Below are 12,464 nucleotides of genomic sequence, written 5' to 3' on the forward strand. Positions count from 1 at the left end.
GAATATCTGCTTGCACCATGTAAAATAATTCAGATGACTACAACCTACTTGAGAACATAATTTGAGAAATTATATTTCTGTATTAATAGGAACTGAAAGAGGGCTTCTACTTCCCAAATTGGAGCGGTTTGTGAATGAGAAATAACGGATACAAATGAAGAATTGATAGGAGGGTAAGAGAATGGGTACTGGCCTGTTACCACACACTTCTCCTGGCATTCCTCCAGCGTTTGGAAGTTGTTCTGGTTGCCATGGCATCCACCATACTCAAACACCTCGCACTTGCGGCTTTTGATATTGAAGAAATAGCGGATGTGGATGGCTTTGCACGGGCCATCGTCTGCTTTCATGGCACAGAACGAGTGCACCAGCTTCAGTGGTGGCCAAGCAGCACCTGCAGTACAGAGGAGAAGTGGAATAACTGAGTTAGTTTGCTGCATACTGCATAATGTAACTCCCAAATGAGATTGCTTGTGTGTTCTGCTAGAGAGGCACTGCACAACATCTGTCTGCAAAGCTCTGAACACGCTAAACAGATGTAAAAAGAAAAACATCATCTGCATTGGAACACAAATTCCGTTCGATCAATTCAACTGTGTGGTTTCAATTTTCCACCAAAACAGCTCACAGTATAAACTTCAACTCCTCATCACAAACCTCTTAACAGGAGTGTGGCTTAGTCACACGAGCTGGGGGTGCAACACTGAATAACAAAAACACTGAGAAAGTCCTGGTAGCTCCAAACGACCCAGTGGCCACCAGGGCAGAAAGGTTTCCTTGGGCTCTCTTCCAGGCACTGCTCCCAGTGAACCTGGCTCGTAAAGGATCTGCCAGGGAACAGTGTGGGATGGCCAGAGCCCTGCAGAGGGCATCCCTCTCCTGAAAATGGCACTTCACTGGGACACAAGCCCTGCCGGGACCACTGACAGGCACCAGGCTCTTGCTCCTTTGATCTCACCCTGCTCGCATTACAGCTTTCAACAGCATACAGCTAGAAAGTCAAGGCAAAACAAAGCTGAATGTTTTCAAACTGGGTCATTTCTGTCTTTCAATATATATTAGGTCAGGGAATGTTATGTATAAATTGTCACATGGATTGTGAAGAACGCTAGCGAAGTTTCACCTTTGTCAATGACTATAAGGAAATTCTGACTAGCAATCCAGTTCCTGATACTGCTCCCTTATGAATATATGGTTTACTATATTTTTATGTTTGGATTTTCCAAGGCAGTATTTTACCCTAGAGGGATTTGAAAGCTCTACAGCGCTTGTGTGCTTGCCACAGGAGACAGAAGAAGACAGAACAGACCTAAAGTTTTTCATTCATTCTCCTACAGCTAATTGATGTCTCAGAACATACATGCAAACACATCTATACGTGCTCTTTGCAGTGGCCCAGGAAGGAGCCAAAAAAAAAAAAAAAAAAGGAAGAGGAGAAGAGTTTACATGATCACATCATCATTACAGATTCCTATTAAGTTAAATTTCCAGTTTTAATTAAAATAATTCACAAAAATCAGGCCTTATGATATGATTAAAAGGGAACTTGTGTACTTGCTATCTACCTGCTCTGTGAATATCTAATTTTAATATCTAAAATCGACCATATTATACAATCTTTGAATTAAATTCAAAGAGCTGAGATAAATCCTCATAAGTATTGAGGTCCATGGAAGTTTACCAGTTTTATTCCATTTGAGCCACTTATAACTATTAAACCTACAGAAAAGAAACAAATTTCAGCACTAAAATCTTTTAAAGAATACCATTTAAGTCCTTGAAAAACTAACGACCTCTATTACACAATTACTACAGACAGAACAATTGCAGCACACAATCAGATCTTCCAATAGTAGAGAAAGGACTAATTTCAAAATTCTACTTAAATATTCAGTCCCCAAAGCAGTCTGTGACTTATGCCACATTGGTGAAAATACATTTTCAGATTTTGAAGGTGGGTACATAGATTTGAAAATATTATTGAAGACAGTACAATAGGAAATATTGATAAAATAAGATTAATAATTATAAGAGATATTAGATTTGGTAAACTTGCTACGAAGCTCAGCTTGCCAAGCAAGATTTCACTTTTTTTTTTTTTTTTCAGTTTCATTAGCTGGGTCTTCCTAAGCCCATGAAGATTTAGTATTTAGAAGTCACAATAAATGCCAAGGTGGACTGCAAAGATTCTGAAGTTCTCCAAAAGGCTTGGGAATCCTTTGGAAGTGACTAAAAAAGGCTCAAGTTAAAAAACTGAGAGAATACTGCATGGCAAAATCAAACTCTGGATTTCCCCAGCTCAGTACCAAGGAAGAAACGCCTTCAAAACATCAAAGTTTTCAGTAAGTTATGAACTCACTCCTGAAATGCTAAAATCAAACACTCAGAGCTCCACAGAAACCAATCCAACTCAAACGTGGTCGGGGTGAGGGCTGAGAGCTGGTTTACAAACACGTCATTTTCTTGGCACCCGAGACATGAGATCCCCTCTGTGACCTCTGCCAGCGACCCAGTTCAGTCCACAAGAGGTTGTGAAAACTTACCAGGTTTCTTCACCACTGAAATTTCAGACACAGAGTTATGTCAGCTCATTTTCTAGCTGTATTGCCCCACCCCAACGCTGTAGGCTATTCAAACAAAAATAGTATGCAAGCACAGTTGCAAAACTACACAAAGAGGATGAACAAATGGCTCAGCAGAGTTCATCCTGGGAACTTTCTGGTCTCCACTCCTAGCCCACTTCCCATCAGACCCAGGGAACACAATCGTTGTTTTGGTTACCTCCTGAGGCCTTTCCCCTGCAGTCACAGGGATGCTGTTAACCAATGTCAGATGTCCTGACATCTGCTGCGAACATAATGACTAACTGTGTCACACTTCTTGGCAATGGCTCGGTGTCCTAGGAATGCTAGAAAGTTTGCCATAGTTTCAGTAAAATCTGTACCCTGTCAAAGCCCCAGGGGCCAAGCCCTTCAGCTCCAAACAGCAACCAAGTGACTCTGAAGAAAGAGGTCTCAAAGGGATTCATCGGAACTGAATCATTCTTCTGTCTGGAAACAGCGAAGGAATTCTTCCCCTTTATTTTACACCTGGGAACACTTAACTCACACAGATGATGTAAAATTAGCTTTCCTTCTCAGATTAGAGCAGCAGATGAGAAGGCAAGCAGGAGTGTTGGCCCAGTGGATGTGCACAGACACACATCTGCCTGTACTCCTTTCATTTGTGGAATGTACCTTGAGAAAACTACTTCTTAGTGTAAGGCCTCATCCTCTGCTCCTGAACACTGGGACAAAGCGTTATTGCGTTTTAGGTACTGTATGAAAAGCACAGGATATGATATTTACTGAAGATGTCTGTCAAAAAGGTCAGTGAAAATTCTTCAACAGAAACAGAGGAAGATAACATTTGAAGGAATGTTAACCGAGTTTCTCATCCAAGTGAAGTAAAATTGCAAGCAATCTGAAGCAGTCAGTTCTAGAATTTCAATACTATTCTTGTAAGACAGCCCTTTTTTGGGTAATATACTGCCTGGATATTCTCTATTATATATTAAAGGACATTCTTTATTATATATTAAGTATTTTTTACTTCCTTCATGCATAGACAAAATAATTTTAAATCATGCAAACACATGTGGTAAATCAGTTCTGATTTTCCAATCTGCCATTGGCGTCTTGCAAATCAAGGTTGCTGCAGGAGAGAAAGTTGATTCCTGCACTCTCAACCTTGATTTCGGGCTCTCCAAGCTCAGCTGCTGCCCTGGCTGCTTGAAGCCTGGGTGGTGCAGCAGCTGCTCAGCACTCACCACACCACTTCAGTAGCCCAAACCTCTGTCTACTTTCTTTTTATTTGGAAAACTTTTGTCTCCTCTAAATTATCTCCGTACTAAATAAACTCTTTTCTTCCCATCTTTTTATTGGCCTTGCTTTCTAACGCTCTCATAACTTTCATTTGGATGTTTCCTACTGGTCTGGATTCCTGGTAAAATGTGCTGCCCAGAGTTGAATATAATTCCCCTACCTGAGGCAGTACTAGTGGCAAATAGAGTGGAATAACTATCCTTTGTTTTCTTCCTTAATCCGACACGAAATCACTTGCCTTTGTTTTTAAAACACTGAATTACTTTTGTAATGCTCTGTAACTTCCATTTACTTTCCAGCAAATAGAACGAACCCTGTTATACAGGTGCTTCAACATTAATTTTCCATCTTATATGTATGATTGCATTAATTCTTCTTAAGTGTAGCACATGGCATTTGTCATTCAAAAAAACTTAGTTTAACCCCCCACTTTAGATCTGGCTCAGTTGGATATTTATTACTCATCCTGTTTAGACATCTGGTCCAAATACATTAAGAATTCCTGTATAATTGTAGGACTAGCCTAGACCAAGACAATTTTGTTATAAACGCATTAACTAATGATTACAGCTGATGTTCACTGTCACACAAGTTATTACTTCCCACACTAAAACTGAAAAAAAAACCCAGAAAAATCTTCTCCCCCCTTTTTCTTTCCCCTCCTCAACTTTTTAATATAATTTTAATGTACTGTAATAACTTCCTTCCATGAGCACTAAACACCCATTGCTCTGCTCTAACAGTCACTGCACTCCACTGAGCAAAGCACTGCCCACGAAATGGCTCACAATGGGCATGAGCTCACTGCAGGTATTTTCTGTCACTCCAGTCCTTCAGCCTTCCTGCTTTTTGCAACTGTCAATCAAACAAGATAGGGGCCAAGACTGTCCCTACACAGTACAGCCATTCTCACCTTTGTTGTCACTCTCAGGGCAACTCTTGTAATTCAAGGTGACTGTCTTAAGCTGCACCAAGGGAAATATAGGCTGGATATTAGGAAAAAGATTTTTACACAAAGGGTAATAAAGGACTGGAATAGTCTACCCGGGGAGGTGGTGGATTCACCATCCCTGGATGTGTTTAAAGAAAGACTGGATGTGGCACTCGGTGCCATGGTTTAGTTGAGGTTAAGGTTGGGTTGGACTTGATGATCCTGGAGGTCTCTTCCAACCTAATGATCTGTGTGATTCTGTGTTTACCTCATGAACACCACTCCTCGTTTCAGTGCAGACATTTCACTCAGACAGCTCTGCTAAGCTGCAGCCCTGAGAACATGGGCTGTAGGTGATCCAGGCAAGGCACTGTTACCACTTCACTGGAAAGCAGGGTAATATTACAAAAGCAGAAGTGGTGAATAATGTCTCTAATCCTCTCACATTAGTTAGTACAAGTGAAAACAATACCTTTCCTCTGGATGTCGGTATAACAAAAGACTCTAATTTGGCTTTCAGACTCTTGGGGGTAATCTGCAGGGCTGTTCGATAAAAAGACCTCCTTTTAAGTAGAAAATGAACTGATTTTTATACTACAACTGCAGCACAGTAAATATGAAAGGTGAGCACTATGGAGGAGTTGCGTCTCAGAGCAAAACTGTATAAACTGGGAGAATAAAGATCATGAATATTTCTGAATTTTTAGGTAAAAATACTTTGTTTTAGTTTGCTTAGGTTATGTGTTCTCAACTTTCACATGAATTTCCGTGGTTATCCCTAATTATAAAGATATGCTGTCACCTTCCCAGCCTTCCTTGGCAATGTCTCCTTTTGATAAGTGGTATCAATACTAAGCACCTTGTCACTAACGAATAGCTGGGTTTTTTTCTCTCCATCTTTGTCAATTTGGCAGCTTCCCACCCACACACTCTCCAGTGCTCTTCCTAGCCTGTGTTTCCTACGCTTTCTTTAGGCAGGCACATTTATTCTTGGCAAGCTTTGACATATGAATAAAAAGCACATTCAATTTGTAAGTAATTTTCTTCAAGCTTTGGAACATCAACCTAAGTGCTGCCTACCACATAAGGGATTAATGCACAATATACATAACCTGGGTATTTTTATACCTTTCATTTTTATTATTACACTTATCTGTTGATGGGAAAATGACAGATTTTGCTGGAAGAGAACAAATTAAAAATCTTTTTTCATTCCATTGGACTTGACCCTGCAATCTTGATTATTACTGTAATTAAAATAGACAAAAAAACCACCCCTTAAATTCACAAAGCACTTGTACTCAATGTGATTCAAAAGTATGACATTAAAAATAATGGATGCATTCAACTAATTTTATCCTTTAACACCTGAAATTTATGGAATGCAGGGGTAAAATATGTCATTGCTTTATAATCATCAAACTTCAAAAAGAAATTTTATCAACGACATTGCAGCCCACAAAATTTCAACACTTAAAGTCTTTGAGTCCAGAAGTTAAATCACGAGAAAACCACAAATACAATTTTAATTAACAACAATCTAAATATTTTGTGAAAACAGAGTACAGCAAAAGCTTTTTTATTGTAAACACTGTAACTGAGTCTTCAGTAGTCACAAAAACAGGATCCTAGTTTAATATCTCAGCCTCACATATAATGGTTTTTACTTCAGAACTAAAGCCCAGAAGTTCAGAACTGTTTCTCTTGCTAAATCAGTTAGTGGTCACATAATCCTAACTAACTGGTTGCAAAATAACCACTGAAAAAATAATCCCCAGTAAAATGACTATTTAATTTCCTTGAGATTATTTACTTATTTTCTTTTACAAACAAAGTAAATAGACGGAAAAAAATTGAGCCATCAGATTTCTTGTTCTGATGGCAAAATGTGCAAGCTGATTTGGCCTTCATGACCTGCAAGCTTGGTTAAGAATTTATACAGCACTAAGAGTTGTGGGGCAAAGATAAATCTGACTTTTTCTTCAAATAAAAAGGGCAATTTTGTACTTCAGAGTTAAAAAGAAACAAATTTATTCTGCATGAACCAGTCTTTACTACACAGCTTAACCTGGAACAGTGAATATCTTAAATTTTAGTGACTAATTGTGACATGGTCCTATCTTATATAGCCGTGACTGTGCACAATTACTATTTCTGTCTCAAAAAACACTGCTGCAGAAGTCTGATAGAGAGAAATAATCTGGGTGGAAATAGAACAAAACATAACAAAAGGTTCCCCTTAGCTGCACTTTCAGTTTCACTTCAAAATCAGATGTGTCAAACAAAAGCATCCACTTCATAGTCCTCTGCAGCTTAGGGAAGTGATCACAGTTCCGAGTCACTTTCTCAAAGGAAAAAGGAATATTTTAGTGCTGCCCCAGCAGTGTATTTTTCCCTCTTCTTTCTCAGAATTGTTTGGGAAGAAATTGGAATACCCTTCACAATGATATCCAGTCTAGAATTCTGATCCATCTTAATTTCAGTGAGGTAAACCACAATCTTACCGTGGTGAAAATCCAAGAACACCCCCCGTTTTAACAGTCACACTGTTTTTCTAACAAATATTTTCAGCTCTTGAGTTTTTAGTCATAGAATTGTAGAATATCCTGAGTTGGAAGGGATTAACAAGGATTGAGTCCAACTCCTTTATTTATCCAGTGATATCAAATCACTCGGGGCAATACAAAGACCTTCGTTAAGGCTCAGGAAAGCTACCAGGACAGTAATTTTATCATCTTTAAATCCAACTTTGCAAATTAACTGTGACTCAAGAGATCTGTGCGTGGAACAGAGCAACATAACCTACAATGGTATTCATCATATTTCTGCTTTTTCTGTGTGAGGAAATAAAGCCTGAATGAACCAGTTCTCTGTTTCCTTGCCTGAACATTGAACTTTTCCATGCTCCTAAAGCAGAGATTTAAAGGAATTATCTTGATATCTAACCCAGTGTTTGATTAGGATTACATGCTCCAAAAAGCTTGGGAAACAGAAGCCTCAGTAGAAGCCAATTTTGCTAAAGCTTGATAGATAATTCCAAGCATCTCTCTCCTAGTTAGAGACCATTTTTAGCTTAGTCCCAATTTCAAAAGTTTCCCACAAAAGTTCTCAAGTATAGAATTACATCTGCAGTGCATTTTAACATAGTGGGCTTTGTTGTTTGAGTGTTTGGTTTTTGCCGGTTGAGTTTTAGGTGTTTTCTAGTGTCTCTTACCCACAACATGCTCCTCTTTGCTGCCATCCAGCTCAGCAGTTGCGTGCCCAGCAATACAGAAGAACAGAAAGATAAAGGGTGAAGGTAAGGAGTGTCCCCTCTTTCTTCCTTTCATCTTCCCTGTGTAACATAAAAATGACAATTGACAAGTTCAGTCAGGTTCCTTGAGCATAGAGGGGCAGTGCATATCCCTGAGGGAGACACACAAACTGGGAGCTTTGGAGATAATGTGAGCTCTTTCAGTATAATCATGTTGTAAGCACAATGAAAAACAAGGCAAACATTGCAGCTGTGCTCATCAGGTTGCAAGTCTCCAATCCCACCTCCAAGAGAGGTTAGAGGGACTGCTATTGCTTTTATTTTAAGCCCCAACTGAAATCACCTCCCTGGACACATCACAACATGAAATGTAACACTCGATACTTTTAACGTCCTGGCATTAATTACACAATGTAACATTGCTTGCCAATTCAAATCATTCCAAGTAAGTTTTTCTCCACCTGCAGAACCCAGATTCATTGCCACAACATTTTAAACAAACATTTATTCAATTCATAGACACCAAGCTCCCAGACTCTTGAGTAAGTTGCATATCAGAGGAATCAGTGAACTTTTTCGCAACACGGGCGCCAGCACTGTAAGCGGGATTTAGTATCTTGTAGATCTCTTTAATACTGAGAACCTCACTTAAGTGCAGAGTTATTATTTTTCACTTTGAATTAGTGCAATCATTGACAGAAGGAAAACACGTTTATTCCATTGCGGCTGGCACGGTCAGGTTGCCAAAGATGAGGTTACGCACGCACACGTGAAATTAACTCCAGAAAACTTTTGCTTTAACTTTTTAAGAAATACATATTTTCCAAGTAACTAAAAGCTCCTTAAGGATCTCTGGGTTTTAATTAGAGAATAGACTCAAAATCTTCTTTGTTACCGACAGATCAATTCCCTATTCATAATCCCTGGTTCCCTACCCTCTTCTCTTAAAGTACAATAACTAAATGTTTTTGCTATGTTAATTAATATTAAGTAAATAAAACCTAAAAATCTAAGGGCTAGGAAGTTCCCAGTCTTCAGACACACTTTGGCCTTTAGTGTTTTTGCTTACATGTGTGTGAAGACACTATGTCTTCACCAAATCAGATCCACAATTCTCATTTCTCTCTAGAAAACTTACCAATTTTTCCCTCTTGCATACTTAGTGTTTTCCCAGCTTGCAGCACACGATAGAAAGGAAATGAATTCTTGAAAATAACTCTTGGTGAAATCATGAGCAGCACTAACTGTTGAGGTAATTTTTTAATTTGACAATACCCTTTAGAAGGCTTCAGCATATAATGTAGTGAAAAACACTGAGACTTCCTTATTTCTTTTTTTTAATAATGGAAGAAAAATTTGGGGTTTAAAGGAATTTCTATTTTAGCCAGAAAATATGATCGTGGTAAATTCTACATCATAATGCCTTCCTGCCAAAAGAAATAAAAAATTGCATGTATTTGATTCCTTCTAAACTCAATTATTAAGCTTAACTTCTACAGGAACAAATAAAAGGCTTTATCCACATACGGTTTGACAAAACGTTTTGCAAACGAATACAGATCTCGTTTTGTGCTTTTATTAACAACTTTAAAATCTTTGCTCGAAGACTATTCTTTAATTCTGTGAACAAATTCAGAAATTATTGTTTTCTAGCAGAAATGGAATAACTTCTCTTGGATTAGAAACTAATGCACAAGTTCTGAAATATTCTGTAAATGGAAAAAATGAGCAAGAACTAGAGTTGCTCATTTTCAGGTATTTTTCAAGGAAACAGAAGTAGCGTCTTTTATCATAATTCTAATTGGATCTCCAGTTTTACAATCCTTTATATACAAAGTTTTGTAGTACCTGATCTTGGAGGAATTATGCATTTTCATCCAAAGGTTAAAAAAAAAAGGTACAACAAATCTTTAAATCCACCCCTGATAAAAAATCCAGTCATGATTTAAAATATAAAGTAACTCTGTACAAAGTAACCTGAAGTTGTCTGTCTTTGTGATTTGAGCGGCATCTGATTCACGATGTCAGTTTGACATCAACTAAAATGAAAATAAATCCATAACTAATAAAAATGGTATGGGGAGAAATATTAAGTAAAAAATTCAAAGAACTGCACGGATACTTAGCCTTACAATATAAACAAAGTCGGTGATGGTTTGACATCATCCAGGCACACTTAGAGCAGAAATACCGTATTTGATACTTAGACATAGAGTAGTAACTTTCAAACTGCCTGGTTCCAGTGAGGTCACTGGAATAAAAAAAAATCACAAAATACAGTAATAGTTTTTGAAATTACATGGGAAAGAGCAAATTTCTAGCACATTGTTTTTCCTTTGAAGCAAGCATTGGCACAATAGTGGCTCTTCATGAAGGAACTAGCTAATTATCCACAACCTCAACTAACCCATGGATTAATTCCATGCTTGTCCCTGAGCTCTCATTTTCCATTCTTGAGTTTTTCCAAGCCTGCCATCAAAACTCTCACTAGTTCAGCAAAATTCTGTTTGAATTTGGTTTTCTATCACTTAAATTGAGCCTTTGGTTCCTTCTTCCAGGAATCTGCAGAGTATAGATTTAGACTGCAAAATTTGGTGATCACTTTCTAGTCGGTTATCCCATATTCTCAAAAGCTTTTCCCCAAGTAGAAGAGAGGCAATCAGGCAGAAATGGAAATCCTTAATAAGTTGGGTTTTTTGTTTTTGTTTGTGTTTTTTTTTTTTTTTTTAATTTTTTTAATTTGGGAATAGAATATTGTGTATCATGAGCTACCATACAGAATTGTCACTATGTGATTATAAGGACAAAAATATTGCATTTTTACAGAGAACAAAACCCTTACCAGGATACAGCATTATATTCTTCCACTCAACTCCTACATTTCCCGTCAAAGGAAGGGTCAAAAGTGTGCCCAAAGCTGGGCATCTCGAAGCTTGGGCCAGTTCCCAACAGGAACACTGCAGGCTGTGCAGCAGCAGATCTGCCTTGCTGCAAAGTCTCCTGACCAAACACAGTCTCCTTTATCTTCCTGCTAACACTCCCAGGAGGTCACACAGACCCAGAACACTGGGTCAGGTTTGGCTGGAGGGGGGATGAGTGGGGTGAAGCTTTAGGTAATAAAATGCTTAAATCCTTCCATGGCTTAATTATTTCTTATTATTCCTAAAGGAAGAATGAAATCCCAGATCAAAGCATACTTAGCACTGGATTTTCAATTAAAACCCAAACCTTCTAGAAAAAGTTCAGGTTTTCTGACTGGATGTTCAGCTGCCCAATAACAGAACTTTAAAGCCTTTAAAGTAAGTCTTAAAGTAAGTCTTTATGATACTGGTATAATTTTTTTTTAAGCACTCATTTTTTTTTGTTGTTGCATTTATATGGAGTGTAAAATTTAAAATATTTTAGCTATTATATTTGGGCTCACTAAAATGTCAAATCCACAGATTGGTGAAAAGCTATCTGTCGTGAGAAGAGTAGGATATGTTTCAATTTTAAATAAGCCATGTTTAACTGTCTGATTGTTTCAGCCACATTCTGAAAATTTCTGCGTGTAAATAAAGCCTTTTCCTCCAGAAGGATTCTAGCTTAGGACAGCCAGGCATCAGTCCAGCATTAAAACTCTACATCACTGTGTCATCAATATATACTTCATACAGACAATTCCTTAGGAACTGGCATTCTACTGCTCCCAAACTCCCCACCTGTTAATGAGTCATTTTATAACAGACAACAAGAATTTTGCTTGACAAAGGAGATCAAAGGTCTACGGGTAATGATTGGCACTGATTTATTTACTGATTAAATTAAATGCTTTCATTTAGTGCCATTAGCTCTCCTCAGGCTGAAATACAGGTAGCCAAGGCAGACCACAAGCAATCAAAGAAGCTCCCAGTAACACACTTTCTTTTTACCTAGCAGTCTCGTCAACACCAACTTCCCTCAATGTTTAGTCACAAACTTTTTTTTTTTTTCCCAGCGTGGCATTTATCTCTTAAAAAGCTAACTGGAAAAAAAAAAATAAAACTAGCATTTCCTGTAGCAGCCAAAAAAGATCTCCTTAGAAAAAGGCCTAAAGTGACATTGCAATGACAGTAAAAGTGACTCATTCACACTGACAGCAGAGGAAACAGAAACACAGACACACACAAAAGGCAGAGAATATAATTAAGTAGAGGAATTAATAGCAGGAGGTAGGATGCTCATGGCCAGAGGTCCAATTCAGCACAACGTAAAATTAAGGATGTAAAGGTCTAACTATACAGGATTATAACACTTCTGATATAAAAGCAGACCTTTTTCAGTACGCTATAGTTCAGAGGCATTGTATTTGTCACACAAGTCCCAGTAGGTAGTGCAAGATACCACAGGGCAACGGATTCATTATTCTCATCTGCAGCATTGTCTCCCAGCTGGCAGA

At 38.2% G+C, this 12,464-nt stretch overlaps 1 protein-coding gene across 17 annotated transcripts in view; it reads right to left on the bottom strand.

Moving 5' to 3' along the window:
* TFPI (tissue factor pathway inhibitor) overlaps nt 1-12,464 on the bottom strand; it is a 207,362-nt gene that overhangs the window by 14,892 nt on the left and 180,006 nt on the right. For 16 of the 17 annotated variants that reach the window (XM_066189523.1, XM_066189521.1, XM_066189526.1 and 13 more), the window contains 2 exons: nt 8,009-8,128; nt 194-394 (listed from right to left, as the gene is read on the bottom strand). In XM_066189523.1, the coding sequence (XP_066045620.1) occupies nt 194-394; nt 8,009-8,128 (321 nt within the window). The remainder of the gene's footprint in view (nt 1-193; nt 395-8,008; nt 8,129-12,464) is intronic. The other variant, XM_066189529.1, reaches the window with a different exon arrangement.

Source organism: Chamaea fasciata, unplaced genomic scaffold (assembly GCF_029207755.1).
Source record: "Chamaea fasciata isolate MVZ Bird 193981 ecotype frontalis unplaced genomic scaffold, bChaFas1.0.hap1 SCAF_8, whole genome shotgun sequence".
Taxonomy (NCBI): Eukaryota; Metazoa; Chordata; class Aves; order Passeriformes; family Sylviidae; genus Chamaea; species Chamaea fasciata.